Source organism: Scleropages formosus, chromosome 2, assembly GCF_900964775.1.
Source record: "Scleropages formosus chromosome 2, fSclFor1.1, whole genome shotgun sequence".
NCBI classification, from domain to species: Eukaryota; Metazoa; Chordata; class Actinopteri; order Osteoglossiformes; family Osteoglossidae; genus Scleropages; species Scleropages formosus.
The window spans coordinates 26,784,251-26,808,665 of record NC_041807.1 but is presented as its reverse complement, the minus strand read 5'-3'; the positions used below and the strand labels follow the sequence as shown (position 1 = coordinate 26,808,665).

General features: G+C 41.4%; 1 protein-coding gene across 1 annotated transcript in view; it reads left to right on the top strand.

Moving 5' to 3' along the window:
• col7a1 (collagen, type VII, alpha 1) overlaps positions 1-18,650 on the top strand; it is a 75,883-nt gene extending 57,233 nt beyond the window's left edge. The window contains exons 90-121 of the mRNA XM_018756571.2: positions 1,446-1,481; positions 1,990-2,049; positions 2,278-2,322; positions 2,436-2,471; positions 2,951-2,986; positions 3,385-3,444; positions 4,077-4,202; positions 5,773-5,844; positions 6,112-6,147; positions 6,339-6,398; positions 6,681-6,725; positions 6,884-6,919; positions 7,051-7,086; positions 7,198-7,254; positions 7,434-7,505; positions 7,852-7,923; positions 8,224-8,259; positions 8,416-8,496; positions 8,952-9,005; positions 9,195-9,248; positions 11,029-11,091; positions 11,356-11,418; positions 11,524-11,640; positions 11,788-11,865; positions 12,236-12,289; positions 12,442-12,490; positions 12,956-12,964; positions 13,739-13,831; positions 14,397-14,522; positions 14,629-14,691; positions 15,870-16,052; positions 16,995-18,650. Coding sequence (XP_018612087.1) covers positions 1,446-1,481; positions 1,990-2,049; positions 2,278-2,322; positions 2,436-2,471; positions 2,951-2,986; positions 3,385-3,444; positions 4,077-4,202; positions 5,773-5,844; positions 6,112-6,147; positions 6,339-6,398; positions 6,681-6,725; positions 6,884-6,919; positions 7,051-7,086; positions 7,198-7,254; positions 7,434-7,505; positions 7,852-7,923; positions 8,224-8,259; positions 8,416-8,496; positions 8,952-9,005; positions 9,195-9,248; positions 11,029-11,091; positions 11,356-11,418; positions 11,524-11,640; positions 11,788-11,865; positions 12,236-12,289; positions 12,442-12,490; positions 12,956-12,964; positions 13,739-13,831; positions 14,397-14,522; positions 14,629-14,691; positions 15,870-16,052; positions 16,995-17,023 — 2,037 coding nt within the window. The 3' untranslated portion in view covers positions 17,024-18,650. The remainder of the gene's footprint in view (positions 1-1,445; positions 1,482-1,989; positions 2,050-2,277; positions 2,323-2,435; positions 2,472-2,950; positions 2,987-3,384; positions 3,445-4,076; positions 4,203-5,772; positions 5,845-6,111; positions 6,148-6,338; positions 6,399-6,680; positions 6,726-6,883; positions 6,920-7,050; positions 7,087-7,197; positions 7,255-7,433; positions 7,506-7,851; positions 7,924-8,223; positions 8,260-8,415; positions 8,497-8,951; positions 9,006-9,194; positions 9,249-11,028; positions 11,092-11,355; positions 11,419-11,523; positions 11,641-11,787; positions 11,866-12,235; positions 12,290-12,441; positions 12,491-12,955; positions 12,965-13,738; positions 13,832-14,396; positions 14,523-14,628; positions 14,692-15,869; positions 16,053-16,994) is intronic.
• The last annotated feature ends 5,765 nt before the right edge of the window (positions 18,651-24,415 follow it).

Genomic DNA, 24,415 nt, shown 5'->3' with positions numbered 1-24,415 from the left:
AGTATTATATGTTGCATAAATGTTTGTGTGAGCAGGAGTTTATTGTAGCATTAGCCATAAGGTTTATTAGGTTTATGTGGTGACAGGGTTGGCCACAGTTTTTTTGGCTTTAGGAGAGGAATGGGCAGCAAAGTGATTGAAACCACACACACTTGTAAATAACAGTTTTGGGGATCAGGAACATATAAAAACTTTCACCACAGAAACTAATGGTAATTAAATCTTTGATTTAAGAGTTTTGCGCATTACCTTCGTGAGTTGGGGAGGGCTGTACTGGGCTGCGAGAGCATGGAGAACAGAACGCTGCTACGCTTCTGCAGCAGCCCATTCCTCCTGTGTGGCGCTCGCACCCCACTGTCCTTGGAGAGCCACACATGAGCAGCAGAGGGCAGCACTCTCCTGGAGTGACACAGTGCGGTGGTCTTCCACCAAGGACCCCCATTCCACATGCATTCTGCGTTTTGTCGCAACCTGTCCCTTAGATCGTTAGGGTTTACGGAGCTGTTGACGTTGCACAAGTCAAACGATGTTAAACCAAACACGTCAGCTGCGGACTCACAATTTCCTTCATCATTTTAAATCAAATTAATTTGAATTAAATCAAGACAAATGATAAAGAAAAAGAGTCAAGTATGTTAATTATATAATTTGAGTATATGGAGACCAATAAACAGAGGAGCACAGTTTACAAGGCCAGTTTGGGAATAATGTGATTCCATTCTGAATAGGGATACAACTACTGTTTGCTCCATTGATGACATAAATATTCAGTTCAGCCGTGAAAGCACCTTGTACCGTGGCTGCACATCTATTCCCAAATGAATATACAACTCATGCACTTTTAATGTCCTCTTGGAATCTCAGCATGTGCACATGAGGATTTATCCGCCGGTTTGCACATTAACGTATTAGCAGGCAAGTGGCTTCCTGTTAACGGCTGAAGAATTTCTACAGAGAACAGTATAGACAGACTTCACAAGGACCACTCAGAAACATTATGAATTATTCAGAGTCCTGAAGTCAAAAAAGCTGTAAAAAGGCAGCAACTCGGATGGAAAACGGGCCTGTCTAAAATGAACACGTAACAGAGAAGTGCACGTTTATTCACGCCATTTGGTTGATGCTTTTACTGTACCGCTCGTGTAAGGGTGTAAGACCGTTTCATGGAGAGCTGGAAAGAGTGGCAGTTTATGAGGACCAGTGGTTATAAGCTTTTTTATGGTGCAGTAGAGCACAGACGGGTGAAAACAGCCGATCAAGACATTTTAACCGAGCTGCTCGTCAATGTACTGTATGTACTGAAGCTACCTGTATAAAGTGTAAATGTTACTTTAGAAATGTGCTTTGAATAAGGGGCAGAAGCCGAAGATGCCGTCTGAATTATGGGAGGTCTGCGACTTGACGAATTCCCGTGAAACTGTACTTTCTGTGTCTCCTTGCTGCAGCCTCTTCCGGGACCCCCTGGTGCAAAAGGAGAGCCGGTGAGTTCAGGGTCATTTCAGAAAGAGTAGAGAAGCTACGTAAATTGCATTTAATCAGTGTTAATCAGCTGCCACCCTGGGAATACGGCACAGTTTAGAGTAGAATTATACATTCGATTTTCAGCTGGGGGTCAGAAAAGACGATGGAGAAGTAAAAGTATTTTAACTGTTATTGCCACATTGGTGGGCTCCCGTTTTAACTTTCTGTAATGCGCAATGCTGTCATTTAGTGTACATCCCTTAAAGAAGCCATGATTCAGCTGATGCAGTGAATGCCGAAGGACTTCTGGAGTTACATTATACAATTTTTTTTATGAAGCAGTACTTCCTGCAGTTTACCGCATTTACATGACCACTGAAAGACTGTTGCCAGTGTGGTCTGCTCAGTATAGATGTAAGTAGGTCTGTTTGTCTGTGGGATGTGAATGTAGAATCCATGTAAAAGTACAGTGAATTTCTACATACAGCCATCCTTGGCATATAATTGTCTTTGCTTTCGTTGTTCTAGGGAAGTCCTGGTCAGACGCTGCCAGGACCTGCTGGTGAGAGGGGTCTGCCCGGACTGCGGGTGAGTTGGAGCAGTCAGCATAAATCAGCACGTCCGGGGCAAATTCGCAGTTCCACATTTATTATTTATTTTGCTCCTGAGATGAGAGGGGATAGCATACTGACTGAGTTATGACAGACTCGGTCAGCTATGTACAGGGTACATAGTATAGATATGCAGGTATTAGAACGGGAGCACAGATTTTTTTTTTTTTTGTTTCATTTTAAATAACAATGTTTTGTCTGTTAGGGGGAAAAGGGAGACCGAGGACTTGCTGGCATCAAAGGGGAAAGAGTGAGCGCTTTGCATCTTTTAACTATATTGACTATGAAAGTGCAAGTGAACATAAATGTTCTGGGTGAAAAGGAAGCCATCATGTCTGTATACTGTGACTCTGTGTGTAACAGGGAATCCCAGGGGAGCCAGGAGAGCCGGGAGAGGATGTGAGTGGCTGTTTGATTGTCAGATGTCACCGCTCTATGATCCTCTATTGATGCGTTTACCTTTGGCACGCTCCAAGCCAGTGGGCGTATGTCGTAGTGGGCCTTGTCCTTGTATGTAACAGTTGCCATTTTTTGTTCTTCGCTGGTGTCAACGCTTTCAGGCCATAGAATTTAACGGTCTCTGTTGAACACCTAGGGTAGCAGGTAGTGTAGCGGTTAATTATGTGAACTTCTAGCATGTTACTGGTTCAAGGTTCAAGGTTCAACCTCCTCCTGCTGCTGTAGTACTCCTGGTCAATGATGAAATTCCAGGCTCTATACAAGTTGGTGAAAAAGAGTTGCTTAATGAATTGCTTAGTCAGTTGTGCCAGCCAAGGAACAAATAAGACTAAAGTAACTGTTACTTTGCACAAGTGAGTTTTAGAACTTCTTCTGACCAGTAACTGACTGTAATCGCCCACTCTTTGTGTGTGTGGCAGGGGGCAACAGGACGGTCTGGGCCCAAAGGAGACAAAGTAAGAGGGTTTTTCCTTCCATTTGGTCCTTTATAATGTCTTGCTTTTGTTTGTCCCTATACAGGTTGTATTTGATCTGCTGTTATCCTGTCTTTCTCTCTTTTTCTCCTTCACTCCAACAATTACACTGGATTTCTTCCCCTTCATCTTTTGCTGGATCAGCTTGAAACTGGGTACAGTATACTGTATACTGTTTCTCCATCCAGTGTGCTCCCACCCCATCTGCCCTTCCTTTCCCTCATTCTTTTTGTAGATGATCTTTTAGCAATGAATACTGCAGCATTTTGATGGTGTCTAAACGTAATATACGTATTGTGAAGAAGCTAAACATCTTCTGTTCCAGTGTTCATCTGAAGTTGTCCCATTCTCTAACCTTGACTCTGGGTTTTCTCTTTCAGGGGGAGCCTGGTGTCGGTCTTTCTGGGCCGCGAGGTCAGCCAGGTCCGCAAGGGTTGAAGGTGAGTTTAAATCAACTTACTGTATATGCAGGGCATATTTTGTGCTTTGCGGAGCTCAGGGAGGATTTGTGTGCTGGTGTTGTGGTGTTGTGGAGCCCGTGGCAGTTCAAAGTGCTACTGTTGGGGGCTTGGAAGTGTGACAGACCAGGCTCGGCAAGCAAGGATGGGCATCATTAGCACATGAAAAGGGTTTATTTTAGTAATGCTGCGCAGGTAAATTCTGAGTTTTAATCCTTTAATACTTCATCTCACACTAAGTTGCTACAAGAGGAATTCATTTAAAACTTGAAAATGATACTGACAACCATTACGTCCAGGAGTTATATGAACGAAAATTAATTATAACTTTACTGTTTTATGTTATGTTTATTAAGAGTGCATTATAAATTGTAGGCTATTATACAGGAGCTTGATTTTTACATATTACAGTTCTTTCCCTCTTAATCAAAAAAACTCAAAATATTGCAGTTTATTCGTATAATATGCCAGTAATGTACGAAGATGGACTTTATGATGTTGCCCTCTACAGTATTTTGTTTTTCAACTCATTTGATTCAATTTTGACTTCTCTCTGGTCCACATTGGTATTTTTCCCCTTGAATTAATTTTCTTCTGTAAAATGTTGTCCTTAGGGTGACACTGGATCGCCAGGTCCCCCAGGTCCTCCCGGACCACAGGGTATTGCAGGAACTCCAGGCCTTTCTGGACAGAGAGGAGAGAATGGGCAGCCTGGTCCCCCAGGTCTCCTCGGTGTGAGGGTAAGAGGGCACCGCAGTGTAGGCCTTCCAGTGCTCGTACTCTGATCAGCACATTTCTAAAACCTGACAGAAAAAACTGATAAAAATGAACTTGGAACCATATTTTTTGCCTTCTTTTTATACTTTAGAAATATTTTCAGCGGCATTAAGATTGCTACAATGTAGTATTTGCTACATATAAAAATGTTCATTTGGTGCCAACTTTAATATACTTAGGACTGGAATATACTGTAATGACCCGTGTTGCTGTGTGTTTGGGTGGGAAAGGGGTCTATTATAAATAGTTGCATTATGGGGAAAAATGAGCAAAGTGTACGACCGCTGGGGGGCCTTACGAGCAAAATGAAGGGATGTCCGTGTTTGCCAGTGGAGAAAGGGAAAGGCTGGGGGTGCTAAGCAGGCTGGGAGGGCTGGTTTGAGGCACAGGTTCTTGAGGAAACAGGGGCCTCGGACCAAGAGCATTATTTCCCTGTGTATCAGTGTTCTAATAAAACGTTCATCATGAACGCTGCCTGTGCATCCTTCTTCACCCCATCCAAACCCAGAGCGCTGCGCGCCACAATACTTTAATATAATGGGACTGGAAGTCTGTGATTTAAATTTTTTTTTTTTTTTTTGTAAATCTGTGGTTGCTTTTACCACTGCATCACAATCAAGAAAAGTTTAATAATACAGACATACCTTGATTTATTGACTGGTTAGGTTCTGTAACTGAGATTAAGCTGAAATGGATAAAAAGGTTTATTTATATGTATTCCATTCTCATCAACTTTTTGTGCTGTGCATGGTGGCTATGTTGTATTCTATTGTAGAAACACAAGATGTGAGGTAAGGAACACCCTGGACAGGGCAGAAATTAGTCACTGGAGTTTGATTTTATCACCGCTTATTAATTAGAAACATCACAATCAAGAGCACTTTAAAATTCCAAAAATAAAAAAGCTTCATATGCCTAACCTTCAGTCAAATGTGAGTTGCTGATTGATTCATTCCATAAGGATGTGCAACATTTGTTAGCATCCGCCCACTTTCAACTTTTTTTTTAAATCTACAGAGTTAATAACAGCTTAATTATAGATGCTACTCGATTTGTTCACTGGGTTTGTTCTATAAAAGTCTCAGATATAGCTATAACAAAGAATATGTTATAAGCTTTTATTTTAGTGTCATGAACTGATTTATCCCATAAACATGGGCAACATTTGTCACCTTATGATCACTGACACTCAAGAACACCAGAGGCAAGCTGTAAAGACTGCTGGAGTGTTTGAATAGAATCCTACTCTCCTACTTTGTTTAGGTGTATTTTACTTCTTACTAAGGGCAATGTACATAACGTTCACTTTACAACAAAGAAATTTTTAGCAAAATGAGGAAAATACAATACAATTAATAAACTAAAAATGTTTTTAGCTTTGAAAATTCATAACTCGACCTTTTGTAACATGAGGGCTCAGTGTATTCCTAGTTTTGAATAGGGAAGTGAGTGTATGCCATAGGCATTTGTCTCTAGAATATGATCCTGTAACCCTGTATATCTATTGTTATATCTTATTTGTGCACTTCGAAGGGTCCCCAAGGATTCCCAGGGAAGGAGGGAACCCCTGGATCTGCAGGCTCTCCAGGACCTCCTGGGCCAACGGTATGTATAGCAGGGCCTGGAGTCCAAACTCCTTTATGAGAATTATTTTTTCCTCTGAATAACTGTATAACCATTAAACACAGTTATCTACAGTAAACTGGACAGATGACTGAAGCCTAAATGAGTGTAAAGAATCAGATGGAACAAAAACTAAAGGCATTTCTACACTAAAGTAGATCACTATATAGTTTTCTTTTCAGTTGTCAACTTGCTGTTTTACAACGAATTTCATGATTTATGATTTTACCACATCTGTCTCCTTGAAAGGGTGCTGCTGGTGCTCATGGAGTCAAGGGTGACAAGGTATGAGAGCATGCATATGCATTGCAGGTAGGCTTTGTACACATATTTCGCATATCGACTACACAGCCAGAGGCAGCTATTTTCATTTTGATCCTGCCTGAAGGAAAAGAAGTAAGCTGGAAATGTTAAGATCTTTCCATCAAATTAGCAAATGATAAATTGAGGAAGTTTTTTTTCTTTTTTCCCCACAGGGTGAGGTGGGAATAGGCATGCCTGGATCAAGGGGAGAAAGGGGAGATCCTGGCCCAAGGGTAAGAGAGTACTCATAGTCCATATTACTACAGTTGTGTTGGTATCTAACTCAATTGTATGTATTACACTACTGTTCATATTGTAGGGTGTATGTGTAGTGAAATAGTATTAAGAAAATGCTATTACAGAATTTATGATTAATAGGTTTGTGTATTGCACTGCTAGGTATTACTGTGGCAAATGGCAATTGACTCGCATCACAATGCTGCTTTTAGTATAAATTTTAATGCGTTTTACCGTGTTTTCAGCCAGGGTCTTACCGGTATGTGTTTCCATTGCAGGGAGAGGAGGGTCGTGCTGGACTGGCTGGAGAAAGAGGACCAACAGTAACTATTCACTTTGAGCTTTAACTGACTACGCCTCTCAGGCTCAAAGAATACCTCTGATCTGTCTGTCTGCATGTGTGTGCCTAAAGCACAGAAAAACATTCAACTATAACTCAATGACATCTTTTTTCATGACTCTAAAGCAATTTGTTTTTCAGGGACCTCCGGGAAGTAGAGGAGAGAGGGGAGAGAAGGTGAGGAGGGCTCCGTTTCACCCTTTTCTGGCATTGTTTCTATTTTATTGTGTTTGTGGAAGGATCAAAAAGATTCAAAATATTCATGAAATGCGCCGCTATGTGACCATAGAAATTCTCTGGTGTTTCAGGGTGAACTTGGAACCCCAGGTGCAAAAGGAGAGAAGGTGACTGTTTACATTGTATTTTGTGCATGTCTGCATGTTCTGCATAAGTGTGGGTCTTTGGTATAGTATTTTAAGCATCACTGTAAGTCCATTCTGCCTTGTCTTTCAAAGGGTGAGACGTTACTGGTCAGCGGTCCACCAGGCGAGAAAGGAAACAAGGGCGAAATGGTGAGCTCCCAATCCTGTGGACCACGCAGCCACCCGTCTTCCGATTTTCTTGTTGAACAGTAATACTTGCCACTTTGACCTACACTAAAATAGTGGTGAACTGTTTTAATTTTAAATACTGTACCATAATAGATCAGTGCCTTTCAAAGGCTGACTGTAAACATTTTTCTTTATTTCAGGGGGACAGGGCTCCCAAAGGGGCACAAGGAGAGAAGGGTGTGAAGGGACAGGAGGGTCCACCTGGAGAGCAGGTAGGTCACTGCTCACTGCTGAATACCACAGGTTAATGCAGATTGGCAGAGCTCTCACTCATATACTGGAGGTTATGGGAATGCAAAAGTTGTAAAAGGGGCTGTCAAAAGGGATACTATAAGGAAATAAATAGGATGCTCGTTTGTGGAATTATGGTCAATTTATTCAATTTAGTACAAGGAGCTAAGCCCACATGAACGTTATTAGGACTTGTATATGTAATTGCACTTTGCATGACCAAAGGGATATGGGCATGAGAGAACTGTAATGCATCACAGGTCCATGGATCAGTATGATAGGATAGGGTGGTGTATGTATGATGATGTGAGAATTTCCATCTGACAGGGTCTGAGGGGAGAGCCAGGGGAGAGGGGCTCCATGGGGTTCCAGGGGGCTCGCGGTCCCAGCGGACAGAAGGTGAGGCATCACAACTCAATATCCATTAGTCTGATGAATGAGGAACCACTGAAACTCATCTGAACCTACTTAGGTATTAGTATCACCTCAGTAAAACACCAGATAGATTTTTACCATGAAAAGAGGGTGTGAATTTGTATCTTACTAACAGTACTCCCATGAAAAAATATTGACAGTAGACTCTTGTGCCGTTCGGTGTTGATTTTTAATGTGAACTTCAGATAGTGTCATGTTGGAGGATTCATGAGTGTATTACAGCGCCAGTAACATGTGTTTTGATGTTCTTGCCGTTGACTGCAGGGAGAGCCAGGGCTGCCAGGGCTTCCCGGAGAGGCTGTGAGTATCTCCCTTCCATCTGAAGTTTCTTAGTAATCTCTTCAGCTGTTTCAAAGCAGAACCCCTGAGGACCCTCTGAGTGGTGAAGACATTTTCTCCACTGCCTGATGTGTGGTTTTGTGACCAAAGGGTGATTCTTCTCTTTTGTGTTTTTAGGGTTTGCCAGGGAAAGATGGTGTTCCAGGGCTGCGGGGTGAACGGGGAGATGCTGGACTCGTCGGGCTTCGTGGATCCAAGGTCTGTCTTTTGGCACGACTTTGGATCCTTCCCGCGACAGTGTGTTTGCTGAGTGAAACCACTGTTTAACTAATATTAACAAATACAGTACACACTAATAATTGAGTTAACTTGTGAACTAAATTAATCTTAACTAATGATAATGTAATGTTTATTAACTTTATCTCATGATTTTTGTTTCGCAATAAATTTAACGCAATAGATTTAAAATTTCATAGGCTCCTCATATAGACATTAGGTACCACTTGGTTAATTTCAGCTAAAACTGAACTCTGAAAAAGCATAGTATTCAAAAAGCATTCTCAACCATGGTCGTTGTCACAGGTAGCTGAAAAGAAAAACTTAGGTATGTCGTTTCAACGCTTCGTAGTTGAGTAACATAGACGTAAAATAGTCGCTTTTGGCCTGCCTCATACTTTCACGAAAAGTGTAATGTGCAATGAACTGTGCTACAGGGAGACAGGGGTCCCAAGGGAGCCTGTGGTGCCACTGGAGCCAAGGGGGAGAAGGTGAGAGCAGCCAGGTGACAGAGGTGTTCAAAGTACAAATGATATTTAACCCTGCAGTCAAAATTCACCGCACCTCTTACGAAGAAACACAACTGTTAAAAGAGGTGTAAAATGAGCTGTTACTCTACATTTGTACTCCCAGTGCGTTTTTATGCTGGGGTTTGTGAAACGTTCTGTTTGTGTATTCAGGGGATCCCTGGTGTCCCTGGGCGACCGGGTTTACCGGGAAGGAAGGGAGAGCAGGTAAGAACAGCGCATCACCTAACAGCTTCTCGTGGATTGCTGTGTAGACTTATGAATTTTAGTTATTGTACTGAATCAGATCAAGGTAGTCCCAGTCTGTGTGGAGTGTGCATGTTCTCTCCATGTTTGCATTGGTTTCTCACAGTGGTCCCGTTTTTACGTGTAGCGCTAAAATGTGTTCCTCCAAATTGCCTATAGTGTGCTTATGAGTGAATATATGTCTGTGATTGTCCTGAGATGGACTGATGTGGATTGACCTCCCATCCAGGGTGTACCATGATGCGCTCCGCGTCACCATGACCCTGCATTTGGTATTTGTATTTATTGAAAATGAACAAATGAATGAAGACCTGAGCAGTCAGTGGCACTCAGTCAGGGACAGTCTCATCCATCATTAAAATCTGTTTATGTGGGAGTTTTAATTTCCATTGTTTTCAGCCCTATGACATAACCATCTCATGTCAGCCATGTGATTGCTGATTCAAGCTCCGAAACGAGCCCTGCTGCAGTAGTCCTGAGCAAGATGGTTATCATGAATTACTCTAGTAAAATAATGAGCAAAATTGTGTTTTTAGACAAAACTGCAAGCTAAGCAACAAAGCAATAAGAATAGTACACTGGCTACAAACCGTCAAGTTATACACGTTAAAAGATACAAACATTTTTCCTGTTCATTTATTTACGTATTTTTAACTGTTTCCTTCACCATTTTCTTTTTTAAAATTTGCAAAGCAAATGCATCCTGTGTTTTCACACTCAGCCATTTAGCAGTAGAATGCTTTCAAATAGAATAGGAGTGCGAGACTGCTGTGACTCCTCTGGCTTCCACGGTGTTTAGAGCTGGGGCTGCTGTTTGCTAGTGTTGGTGATCAGTAACATGAGGGATGTTTACAGGGTGAACAAATGAACAATCTTCATTAAATAGGTGTTTTTTTTTTTACTCATTTAACACAGTTTTTCATTTTAGTTCAGTTCAGGGTTAATAAACATGTTAAAATGTTTTATGTATATTATATATATAAACATATATTTCCATAAATGTTAATATATATATAAAGTTACTAGCAAGAAATCGTCGCTATTCAGATAAAGTTTTATGCAGCTACTCGTGTGATGTACATTGATTCGTATGGTGGAAAGAAACAAACTACTTAATCACAAGTCTGCATCCAAGTCTCTCTGCATATATGTAACGTACAAATTTTATTGTCTATGAGATGTACGTCGCTTTGGAGAAAAGTGTCTGCTAAATGAATAAATGTATATGTAAAATGAAAAGTATTACAAAGTCTTCTTATTAATTGTGTCTATAAAAAAGAATTTGTTGAACCTGTAATCCATCTAGGTTATTCCCTGCCTCACACCCCATGCTTCCCATATGTCTGCTGTTGCAAACCTGCACTGAACAAGCAGTTATTCATAGTGAATGGAATGTTACAGAGAATATATATTTATTTATTTTAGCTTTATCGGAAGTTTTTTACAGAAGATAACCTATGAATAAATATAGGGACATCTGAAGTATGTAGCTTTTATTGATTGTAATTTACTGGTAATAGTTAATCTGAAATTAAGATTAAAGGGTGTGTTTTTCTCATTAGAAAAATCTTTTACCAGCTTTTTTCACTATAATAATTATCCTCTGTTAGCACAAGTTCACATTGCAAGAGTGAAAAAATCATGGTTAATATTCTAACTATATAAGATTCACTCGTAATAAGTTTAACTCCTTAAGTTAAACATGTTAATTCTGTAATCCAAATCTGTGTCTTTGTAACAGGGAGAGCTGGGTTCCACAGGAGCCCCAGGGGTCCCTGGAAAAGAAGGACTGATTGGCCCTAAGGTGAGGTGATGGGAACTGGGAAAGAGGGGATGCAGAGTGCGTTTGATAAATGATTTAAGAAAGAATACCTGAAAATAATGGTGTGAGAAGCAAGGACAAAGTGAGGAAGGCTGAATATGGATATGTGGAAAAATATAAAGGTCGCTGTAAGTGTTGGGAAGCTTAAAGTAGTGATTTGTCTTTTTTGTTCTTCTTCTGTGCATGTTTCTGTGTATCTCTGTGCTTGTTTTAAGCACTCACAGTCCTTTCAATGTGTGTTTTAAGGGCGACAGGGGCTTTGACGGAGTGATGGGACCCAAAGGCACCCAGGGCGAGAAGGGTGAGAGGGTAAGGGTGTGCCTGCATCTGTGCACCTGTCCACGGAACACAATAACAGTATGTTCAGTGTTCGTTCCATTGCCTGCTGTCCTCAACAACCCTCTCACTGTGAAGGGCCCTCCTGGTATACCTGGCCCCCCTGGTCCTATGGGTACAGATGGATCCCCGGGTCTAACAGGACCCCAAGGTCCAGCAGGTGCTAAAGGTCCTGAAGGACTGCAGGGCCAGAAGGTAAAGTAAGGTTCACAGTCTGATTTAATTAAATACTGATGAAACAACTGTCAAAGGATCTGGTGTTTCAGTGTAAAGTACAAGGGGTCTTGTGTTGTGTTGTAGCGGTGACGTTACAGTGATCTGCTATGTTTTGTTGTGTTGAAGGGTGAACGCGGCCCACCTGGCCCTTCTATGGTAGGACCTCAAGGTATCCCGGGTATCCCTGGAGAGAGGGGAGAGCAGGTGCGTTGTGCCAACAGTTTTCAGCCGCTCACACTTGCCAGGTATTTCTTGCTCTCAGTGGTGGAGCAACTCACATTGTTTTCATCTCAGTGGCGCTCTGCTCTCTGCTGCTGCTGTGTGGATGACCTTAATCACCACTGTCAATGAAAACACCTGTAAAGTGCTAATACTTCTGTACTCATGGGTTTTTAAGTATTTAGAGACCAGTTCAATAGGCAGTAACTAATTCAAGTGTTGGTGAATGGATGCCTCGTGCTTCACGGGTCAGGTGCCCAGTTCAGTGTGTCTCCATGTGATGTTAAATGTGGAAGCAGGGGGCAGGTGTTCAGAGGGGCTCCAGGTGTGAGGATGAACTGTGCTTGTGTTTTAGGGGGAGGCTGGTCCAGATGGTGCCAAAGGAGACAAGGGCGAGCCAGGCATGACGGTCAGTGTACCACAGTGCCCTTTACCCTGCACTAGCCCTTGCTTCAAAGCTGATGACTGATGTGATTTTGCAGTTGCCCCTGAGGCAGTAGCTCCACACAGCACGAGCACTTGTATTTATCGCTCGCTCTCTCTCTCTCTCTCTGCCTCAAGGAAGACGAAATCCGTACATACGTCCGCTCTGAGATGAGCCAGCACTGTGGTGAGTTCCATTGCGGGAATGTCAAAGCCATGTTATATCAGATATCTCAAGCCTCTGCTATCAGACAGAAATAATTAGAAATGAGCAGCAGGAGATGGTATTGAACCATGGCTGACTTTTTTACTGTGGCTGTTGTCAAAACTGCATATGTAATTGGAAAACTAGAAAGTATATTTGTTGTCAGAGACATCAAATTTAATATATAATACAACAGATTATTAGATTCTAAGTGGTCTGTTACATTTTTTAAACAATGAATTTTACTTTAATAAAACATGAATTTCTGTTTTGAAATGTCCTATATCTAACTCTCCGTCTGCCAACACTAACCTTTCTTATCGGAACTCTATATATGTCTGCATAACAGGATGAATGTATACTTATCCATCCTGTCTATGAGTACTATTATGACTGAACTCAAAGCCACTTTGATTTTCTTGTTCTTTTTTCTTGTCTGTTTTTCAGCATGTGGTGGTAAGTCATTCCCACAAGGACAACATGAAGTCACTCTATCTCCAAAACCATTGTAACATTAGACATGTTGAGCTATGTAGGTATGCCATTAACCAGGATGTGGGGTAATCATGGGCATTTTACTGTTGATGAAAATCATCACTAATACAGTATGTTCCAAACTCAAAAATTCAAAATTCCAAGTCTGATTTGTGTGTGTAGATTTTAATAATGGAGCAACATTTTTCCTTCATACTAGTCCTTACTAATTTTCAGTTATTTTTCTGATACTCTCTCATAATGTGTACTTCCTGTTCAAAAAGACTTTTGTCTTTAAAGGACCGGATACATGAACATGTGGACATCGACCCTAGCCTACAGTATCTCGGTGTTGCGTCTCTGGAGTAGGATTGGTTATGTTAGTGGTGCTCATTGGAGTTCTTAGAGGATCATCCCATCTGGAGATCACCGCATCTTATGTTGCTTTCCATTCTGGTTGTGAAGGAATATCAGAATGAGTGTTCTGAGAGTCGCACTACTGTGTTCCGGGGCATGGTTTCACATCCCTGACTTACCAGTCTGTTTCTGGTTCTCATCCCGGTTCTGAGTTGGTGATGATTGCAAACTCAGTTTGTGTAAGGCGATTGCATGCTTTGTGATGGTCCCAGTCTATTCCCTTCAGACCATAAACTGATGCTCCAGTGTGTGAATGTACATGTAGTCTGGATGTCATTAGTTTTTTTCTTCATCTATGTCTTTCTTGGATCCTATCCCATCATTCTCGTGCCTCCTTAGGTCTTATCCCAGACTTGCCATCCCGCCCGCCGGTGCAGAAGGTTCAGGTACGACCTATCCCTGAGTGGCAACTGTCCCGGCAGGGCGAGGAGGGTAAGTGTGTAGTCTGTCCTACGTGTGTGTGACTTCCTGCCTGCTTTCTTTTTCTCACACTAACCATTCTAACCATGAATGATAAAACACATATAATTACTACCATGAACACGGTCTTTTCTGTTCTCTTCATTTCGATTCAGTTCTGTCTATTTTATGTGTCATCTCTGGAAGGGGATTATTCTGAAAAGCCTTTCAGTATCATCAGGCTCTGTTGTGTGTGTGCACGTGTTGTGTGTGACTACATCACACAGCAGAATGGAAGCCAAGAAGAAGAATGGTTCAGAGGTCTTTGTTCTATCTGGAAGAGCAAGTCAGATTCTGCCCAACAATTGAAACATGAGACTATGATGGCAATACTAATCATAGTGTGTTCGAATACACAACTGCCATATTTCGAAGGTGTTAGCATGGTGGACAAAAATGGAGGTGTAAGTACCTGTCAAAAAGAGAGAGACCCCCAGAATAAAGGTATTTTAATCTCAGTGGGAATTCCTGAACATCTAAGATAGACTCATGATGCAAAAGGGGGCCCTGAGTTGTGTGGCGCCACCCTGTCTTTTAGGACGGGAGCTGCGTGTGGTAGTGAACACCAATGATCCTGATTATGAACACATCTACTCCATTGCGAAATATGATGGTCCCATGGAGGAAGTCAATGACTTCATCCCAACAGCCATACTCACAAAAGGTACGTAACCGATCACGTTTATTCAACTGTTGTTGATAATGGTCAACAAGATTCAGTAATCAAAACTGAAGGATTAGCTGAGTGTAGAGTTGCCATCTCTGTTCAGGTGAAGCCAGCACTGCTGAACCCCTTCAAGCTGCACGACTCTGGAAGGAGATCTCAGGGGAAGGTAAACCCCTTGTGGTACTCCCAACATTGTGGATGCAACATTCTTTCCTTGTGTCTGAGATATCTTCACGTTTGAACCTTCTGCTGAAGCTTTGTATAAAGGGGTTATATCATATCTGGTCATCTGGGATGTCTCTCAAAGGTGCAGTGGTAAGATGCAAGCCCCAATTTTCATGTGAAGGTCGTATATCCCTAAAATACTCTTGCTTATTAGCAGGACCACCATAATAACAGTGTCTTTCTGGAATGTGTTTATTTCATTGAGGAGGACAGGTAGGAGGAAATTAAGTTAGTAGAGTAATTGGCATTTAGGGCTCTGAAGCTGAGAAGGCAGTGAAAAAAACAGTTCTGATTCATTCATGGCAGAAAGAGGAAGACTTTGAGGCTATTTCTGTTCAAAATCAAATGTCTGTTAGCTTGGTATCCACCATGTATGTTTTCATGTATGACTCCGAGTAGGAGCCAGAAAAAAAAGTGCAATGCTGTCCAAACATAGACGAAAGCAAAGGTTTTCTCAGTGTAATTGTGTAAGCAAAAAATAAATCCCCTGCTGGAGGGAGAGGCTCTGTGTGTATGTGTGTGTGTGTGTGTGTGTGTGTGTGTGTGTGTGTGTGTGTGTGTGCGTGTGTGTGTGTGTGTGTGTGTGTGTGTGTGTGTATGATGGGCTAGAGGTTAGTGTTGAGGGCGGTGAAGGGCAATACTGTGGAGGCAGGCAGATCTGGGCACAGTTGGCAGGGACCAATGCAGTGTGGGTTGCTTCGGTAAAGGTTTGCATTCAGATACTCATGCAGAAATTTAAATTTAAATCTGTTGTGTTATTCTGGTACAACAGGTTTAATGGTGCACCAGGATAAGCCTTCTTCCTCATCTACAGTATTTTTTGTCTACTATTATTTGCTGGTCTCACTTACTGTCTATGGCATGGCACTGAGATCTCAATCAGAGCTGCACACTTGGTCTCTACTGCTGCATGATTTGATCCAAAATTTTCTGCATGTCTTCATCACTTTACTGAAGAGGAACTATGCTTCAAACCCCGAGATACTTGCATGGGGTTGTAGCTGCATGATCTTTCATGGCATCCTTCATCTTTTGTATGACATGCATGCATCTACTTACTAACCAGGTAGTTGTGGAGCTGATGGAAGGCCTTCTCACATCTGCTGTATGTTCTTCCAGCCCTAGCATACCCCTGCCTAATGCCACTAGAGGAGGGCAGTTGCTCACGTTACACACTGCGCTGGTACTTCAACGCCCAGGTGGAATCTTGCCGACCCTTCATCTACAGTGGATGTGGGGGTAACCAAAACCGCTTCAATACCCAGGAGGAGTGTGAGGATGAATGCCTGGGAGAGAGAACAGGTAGGACACACACACACACACCATGAACTGTGTACTGCTGTGCATTCACATATATAACATCGGTGGTAGACCACCCTACAAAAGAGCCCGGCAACTGAGCCGATAGAACAACAAGAAGGAATGCAGCCATTTAGAGTTTTGTTACAAAACAGGTGGCTTCTTACGTCTAGACAGTTGTTGCAATTACGAAACTGTAGGAGCACATTGTAGTGATTTCAGGATTGTTGGCTGTGTGTGGTCTGAGAAAATGCCCATAAAATCTAGTTATGACCAATTTCAGATTCTTCAGGCCTGTTATGAGGAAGACACACTAACACAGAATATTTACATTTTGGAAGTGTTGATCCAGTAGAACAGATGACGTGGGAGCGGTCTCTTCCCCTGTTTTGTGCAGTGTGAGCTCAGAGAAGCAGACCCTGCTTAAAAGCCCCAAAGGAACATTGCTGTTGTCACGGTGCAAATGTGTGTCATTACATAGATGATGGCAATGTCTTGATGACCGGGACAAGTGCGGATTTTGAAACTGGAAGGGTGTACGCTGATCCTGAGTGCTATGGAACTGATCTGGGTTCTCAGCAGTGCACCACAAGCTCACAGTTTTTCACTCATGCTTTTCACACCGCTCATTTCCTGCAGTCAAGTGCCTGGTGTCATGCTGCCATTCACGTTGCTCGTTTCTAGATTTTGGCTCTCAAAGGACTGCAGTTTCGTTGTTATGCTTCACAGTCAAATCTCAAAATGAGTTCAAAAGGGGATAGATTAGGTTAAAAGAAGAAACTGAAGTGGAAGCGGTAGAAAGGGAGCGCAGTCGGGTAAAAGGGGTGATGGGAATGAAAAGATATGAGGGAGATGGAGGCATGATGGGGTAAATGCGTAATGTCACTGAGCGAGCAACCAGTGTCATAATCCAGAAAACCAGCTGATTGCTGTTGAATGTTGCAGGTGCCGTGTCCTCCGAGAAAGGAAGATGATCCATGCTGTGTCTTCTTCTCCATTCAACTTCAAGAAATTTTCAGGAAATCACCGCGGAGTATTTTAAGGCTGTTTAAATATTTTTATTTATATATGAACTTTGAAAATGTTACATTCCCAATTTAGTAATTTGGAATCACCTGCAATTGCCAGCTTTTCATCAGAGCGGTTCAGTCAAGGTTATTTATTAGATAACGTAGTAGACGTGTCCTTGAGTACTTGTTGTGCAGTAGGTCTTTGTACTGTAGGGAAAACCTCAAGTGCAATAGATATTTTTAACCAAAGGTTTTTCTTGTTTGTACTTGATGATTTGGTGTTAAATCCAAATAAGCTGCCAAAGTTGGCATGTTTTCATGACAAAATATAGAATTATCAGAAAACTTAACATGTTACTGTAGTATCTGATTGAACATCTGTGTTATGTGCAGGACAGTTACCTATAGAGGTTAAATTATATTGCAATAAAGCAGCAGGACACCAGGTTTCATTCACAAAGCTGTTAGCATTCAGGGTTCCCTTCAGAGTTGTTTTCCCATCAAACTGTGCCTATCTGTGCTTTTTTAAAGGATTATTTTTGAAGAACCACTTTGAGGTTTTAAGCCTGGATAGTTTAAGTTTAAACATGGAGACAGCATGTAAAACAAGTCCCAAGACTAGAGAATTTAGGGCTTTCTGACCGGCAAAGTAAGAGACTCCCCCCGTTCCGTGATGTTCGATGAGTGTGTTGCATGTCAGTGTTTCTGATGAAATTCCCTAGCATCACTCAGCGTTCTCAGAGCCGAGGAGCAACATTGTTATGTCATAGATGCGATGGGACAGCTGGTAGTGTAGTGGTTAGAGCTTGGATCCGAAGGTCGCAGGTTCGATCTCCAGCTGTAGTACCTTTGAGCAAGGTACTTTCCCTAAAATTGCTCTAGTAAAAATTGCCCAGCTCTATAAAAGCGTAAATAATTGTAATGACATTGTAAGTTGCTTTGGAGAAAAGCGTCAGATAAATGTAAATGTGATGATTGTCAGCTGAGTGCATTTTCAGCAAGCCTAGCAAAGTCAAAATAATGTTTGTCTCTTAATTTTTTCATTTGAGTGTCTGTACAGTACATCTTGTGTGTTTGTTATAATTATTGTAATGCATGTTTATCAGCAAAAGGTGCTAATTTTTATATTTTTAAATTTTTCAAAAAATATTTTAAAGTATTTTTCAGACAATAAACGTTCTTTGTCCAGTTTTAAGAATAAACTACAAATGTATTAGTCACTGTTTCATGTTATGAGGGAAATAAATAATGGCTTTTCGAATGGTGCTGACCTGTTATTCAGATGATTCATGCAAGAAAAGGCGCTTTTAGTTGTACATACAGTGTTCAAATGGTTTCTGTGTTTCTTATCAAGAGCTTAGAGCAGGAAACTTTCTACTTTATAAATGAATTGCACAGCTGCTTTAGAGCTACGGTCTCTGAGGACCAAGAGACCTCAGCTACACATCATGAGTTTGAGATGAATGGCTGCTCAGGTGTGTGAGAAATTATATGTCAACCAAAAAATCATACTTTTAGGGAAAACTTGGCTGTAGTACTGTCTCATAGATTAACAATTATTTTTATTAATCAATTTATAGTAATTTCAATATGAAAGGCAACAGATATTAATGATGCCATTGTTATCAATAAATTATTGTATGTATTTTGGGAAAACGGTGTTGTTCTTGGATGTCTGGGAAGAAAGATGATGAGAGATGGAGGGGAAAAGGAAAGTTTGAAATATAGAGATGAAGAGTAGATGTGAATAGTAGAGTGTCAAGTATGGAATATAGTGAAAGATCCCAGAAGAGAGGCTGCACTGGAGGCACTAAAAAAACTGGATGATTGAGAAGGTGTGGTTCAATTCAAGGTTTGGGTGGGAACAAATGGGCACAGGCATTGCGGAAAGGGGGGTGGAGCAGAGAAGATGCACCTGAAAGGATGGTTTATTTTATCAGGGTGCCCAAAAAAAATGAATAGAAGAACGGAGTGCTCAGAGGAGAACAGCAGCAAGGAGCTGTGAAACAGCAGAAGAATTCAAATGGAAAATCACATCACTGGACAGAGACGCATAGGTGGTTTTGCTCAGGCAACGGGAATTAACACCCATCGTAATTTTTAGTTGTATGACTTCACAGGGGTGTGAGAAATTATGGATCAGAACTAAACATGATGTGTTTTGGGAAAATTATGCTGTGATACTGTCTCAAATGTTATAATTTTTATGAATATAGTCGTTTTAACATGAAAGGCAAGAACTGAATGACAACATTATAAGCTATTTTGGATAAAAGCATCAGCTAAATAAATAAATGTAAATGTAACGACTTTTCCAAATATGTGAAGAGTGGGAAAAAATACCTTTTCACAGGTCGGAGGTAATGTTGGTTCTTTGTTAAGTGTAGTATAGCAACTAACATGAAATTCCAGTTTTTTGCTTTAAGAACAACTTTAGCATTCCATTAACCGGAGGCATTCTCGAGCCGTTCATTCTAATTTAATGGATTTAGGCACTTAATTCTCTGTGGTCTTCAATGTTTTCTTGCACGTTTCACAATAGCTTTTCCTGATAAAAGAGAGAACCCTAATTTCAGAGTCACAAACACTGATTTCCTTCTCATGGACATGACCAAATGAACAAATTGGGTAAACTGTGAAGCAGCAGAAGATGGAACCATGGGAGTTGAGTTGCATATGATTGATAACTCTCAGCTCCAGCTCCAGTGGAATGACAACCAGCTGCCTTCAGTTTAGGAAGCAGTTAAAACTGTGATATAATACAGCTGCTCCCATCCATAAGGGGATGAAAGAGGAGCTCAGGTTAGTGCTTGAGTGCTAGTGACCGAGGTCTTCTTGTTACTGGCTATGTTCTGGGTTTATGGGCTCTACTTTTATTATAGAGGTGTATCAGATTATTCAGCTGTCTGCCAGCTCTGCCCCACAACTGTGCAGAAAACATAAAGACAAACATAATTAACCATGTGTTTATTCTTATACATAATTTATAATTATGTTTGGCTGTCATTCTGAGACCTATTAGATAATTAATATTCCCTAAATTTACAGTTGCATTCATGCTGCATATTTTAACGGGGTGGTGGTGCAGCGGGTTTGGCCGGGGCCTGCTCTCCGGTGGTTCTGGGGTTCGAGTCCTGCTTGGGGTGCCTTGCGGTGGACTGGCGTCCCGTCCGGGGTGTGTCCCCTCGGCAACACAGACTCCGGTTTGCTGCGACCCGTTCTGACAAGCGGTTATAGACATTGTGTGTCTGTATTCAGAAATGGTATGAAATTTGCTGGTCATGTGACTGTTATTAGCCAGCCTCTAACTACATCCATTACTGGTATCCTTATGGAGATTAGTGACACTATCAGTCTTACTCTAAAGTCTTACTTGCCTTCCTAGGCCATGGTGCATTGACATTAATCTTTGCAATAAGAATAATTAAGTTGCTTTTTTATAAGTGGAATGTTGTCAAAGATATCATCCTTTTGATCCTGATTTTTCTTTGGTCTTTTTATGGATTTTCCAGGTTGTTTTCCTACAGAAACTGGATATGACTTTTGAGTTTAGGGAAAAAAAAATATGTAAATTGCCATTGTCATTCTTCAACTGTGAGCTCATGTACTGACTGAAAAAAAAATTTTCTTCCATTTTCATCAACTTCTTGCTCTCTGCAGGGCAGTGGTGTTACAAAACGTCTCCTGCAGACATTAGGAACAAGGCAAGGAACACCCTTGATTTGTCCATTGCACGGACATAGGATACATACACACACAATGGGCAAATTACAGTTTACCATTTCACCTTAAGAAAGGAGGGGGTGTAGCTCATTGGCGGGGGCGCAGTGGGTTGGGTTGGGTGGGGTTGGGCCGGGCCAGGTCCTACTCTCCACTCTGGTGCCTTGCGATGGACTAGCATCCCGTCCTGGGTGTGTCCCCTCCCTCTCCAGCCTTGCACCCCGTGCTGCTGGGTTAGGCTCTGGCTCCCCGCGTGGGACAAGCAGTTTCAGAAAATGTGTGTATGTGTAGCTCATTGGTAGAGTGCATGCTTTGCATGTATAAACTCCTGAGTTCAATCTTCAGTTTCTCCTGCTGGTAACCTTTTATAGCAGCATGGCGATGCAATGTACACAGAGCCTGAAGTGTGCATGCAGCAGTAGGTTTGAATCCAGCTCAGTCTGAGTGTGATTTTCATGTTCTCCCATGTTTGCAGCCCAAAGACATGGACAGTTATGGTAAAGCAGTTCTATACCCTCTAGTACCATGAAAAACATGAGTGATCACCATGATTTGAGTTTGACGCTATGGCTCTTACCCTACCTATAATTCACCTGAAACACATATATTTGGGTTGTGGGGAGGATCCCACACGAACACTGTTTGAACATGCAATCCCCCTACTGACAGAGCAATATTTGAACCTGCATGAAAACACACAGCCCAGGAAGCCGTAAGGAAGCAGTTCTGTAAGCAGCAATGCTATGCCATTCGTCTGCATTTTGAAATTAACGTGACCTTTTAGTGTCAGTGATGTGTCCATCTGACCAAAAAGTTGTCTTCCAGTTGTGAGCCCTCATCTATCGCTTTGGAAACAGGCTTTAAGAAACAATTTATAGTGGTTTCTTTTAGGTGGATTATCTGCTCGCAAAACTTGGTTTCCATAAACCCATTTTAACAGCGGGTTAACAGTGGGTGTTTTCCCTAACAACACTACCAAGACTTTTGTCTGCCTTTCAGTTATTAGTCAGGCAGAAATGTTTTTAAATGCTTTAAATGGAAAATATTCACAAATTACCTACTTTAAGGGTTTTTTTTTTTTTTTTTGAAATGATCAATTTAAATTATCTTGTAAAAATTAATTTTCTCTATAAGCCTGCATTTTCACAAAGGAGAAATTAATCTGTTTTGAAACTCCATGCCGTTCTCGGGAAGATTTGGAAAAATCATGAATAAATACAAAATTAGGAAATTTATATTATTTTTGCTAATGGATAGCTGTAATTTTCATTTCCATCAGGGTGATGTATTATTTATTTTATTTATATAAATAAGTATACTCAGTATAGTTTACATGTTGGGAGAAATGCAAGAAATGCCAGTCAATATTTTAATCTATGAGTCAAAGATGGCGCCATCAGTTTACCGCTTCCGCACTTGTTCAAGTCAGGGTTGCGGCATTCCGGAGTTACTGGGTGCTGGGCCGGGATGGCTACACTGTGGATGGGATGCACTGGGAAGTCAGTGGCAAGTCCATTCCCAGGCAGAGTTTGTTTGAACACTGTACTGATTCAACAGTAGCAAGTAACCAAAGAAAAAATTGCATTTTAGGGTGCTTAACATTAAATTAGGAACAGAACCTTTTCCTTCCAGTATGATTACTTAGGTCTCCTGATATAATAGCACCACCTTGTGCTTGGAGACACCCTGATACCCACAAAAATGGCATTATGCCTTATTAACTCAAGGCATTCCCTCTTCCTACTTGGATCATTATAGGTTGGTGCTTCTCTTGCTCAAGGAAACATTATGGTTACTGGATGAGGACAGAGGCAAGGAGAAAGAGAAACAAGTGATCAAGCCATTTATTAGCAGTCCATACATGGTAGCACCATTGTAATGGTCAAGGGAGGCAATGTTTTAGCCTCCCACCTTCCAGGTACTATAGATCGACATTTTCCAGAATCATTGTCCTACATAGAAATGCTGTGTGGTGTGTGTGTGTGTGTGTGTGTGTGTGTGTGTGGAAGGGGGGGGGACACTGTTGTGCTGTTCTTTTCAAGTAACTGGCTTTTGTGTTGGCTGTGTACCTCCCAAGAAGAAACAATTTAATGTAGGTCTGTGGGTGAGAGATTTTTATATGTAGCTGAATCTGTCATATTGAAAAAAAAGTTTTTTCTTAAAATACAATGATCATAAACTGTGTCTGTCCAAACAACCCACTTGTGCTCTCTTTCTCTCTCATGCGCTTGTTCTGAGTAATAGCAAGAAGGAAGGACAATTGACAATTGTTGCTCTAAAGTGTACATGCTACTGATGTCTTTCACAGCAAAGACTGGCATATAGTTTTGTGGTTCCTTGGAGGGGACCAACTCAGTCGTTCTTCTCATTCGCAACGCAGGATTTTGGTTCCTTTGTCATCAGGGTGGGACTTGGGTCCATTGCTCTAGCACTGCACCCTGTTCAGGGTTCCTGGTGATTCAAACTACCGCTGGTACAAACTTCCTTTTTCCATTCCGATTTTGCACTCAATCCGGTGGTTCCAACTATTTCACCAATATACTGCTGTGCCAAATTAAATTTATTTCAGCCATGGACATAATATGACATAACACTGAAGTAGGGCCCTGTATAATTCCTTTGAGAATTATTGCCAATATTTTTGCCCCCAAACACCTGAGAAGTTCTTATGCCTCTTATTTCAGTTGACAGACAGGCGTCGCAGCAAGCATATATTTGGTGAAAATATTGGGAGGGAAAGCGTTGTTCCAAAGCTTAATGGATAAACTTTATTTGACCTTTATCAGAGACATTAGACTTGATAAGAGAGAGTACATTTCCTGTTGCTAATGCTGCTTAAAAACCTCCCCCAAATTACTGGGAAGACTTGCGTTGTTAGGGTTTAATTTGTTTTCACTTTTGATCATTGCAATAATTAATCTTTGATTCCAGATGCCAGGGAAATAGCCCACACTCAAATTAAAGCCCTTTAGGAGCGCAGCTTGTAGTTCATGGCTGCTGAATTTCAGCCGCCCGTGCCACCGCCTCTGCTCGGTTGCAGGGTAACCAGTTTCCCCTCGGAGACTTTAAACAGTTTAGATGGTAAATAATACTTAATTCAAGTTTATTTATCTTTCTAAATCTGTTTTTGTTCTGTACTATAGTAATATGATGTATTCTTATGGCAACTGTCAGTTATTTATATGTCTGATATTGAACCAATTTCCAGCATACTGTATTGTAACGACCCGCGTTACTGGTTTTGTATAAATAGTTGCATTCTGGGAAATCTGTCAATAATGTCTGTAACCACTGGGGGCACTTCAGGGGGAAATGATGGGTTGACTGTAGCTGCCAGTGTGTTGGGAGAGCTTGGGGATGCTGGGAAGGCTGGCTGTAAGTGCAGTTCCTAAAGGAAGTGGAGTCCTTGGACCTAGAGCATCATTTTCCTTGTGCTGGTGTTCAAATAAATTGTTCGTCATGAACGCTGCCTCTGTGTCCTTCTTTGCCCCATCCAAGCCCATGGTGCTGCGTGCCACAGTGTATATACAATATATATGTATTTTTAAGTATTTATCCTCTACTTTTAAATATCTATTGTTTTAATATGGGACTAATTCTTAATTTTATTGACTTGTGTTTGTTCTTCTCCCTGAT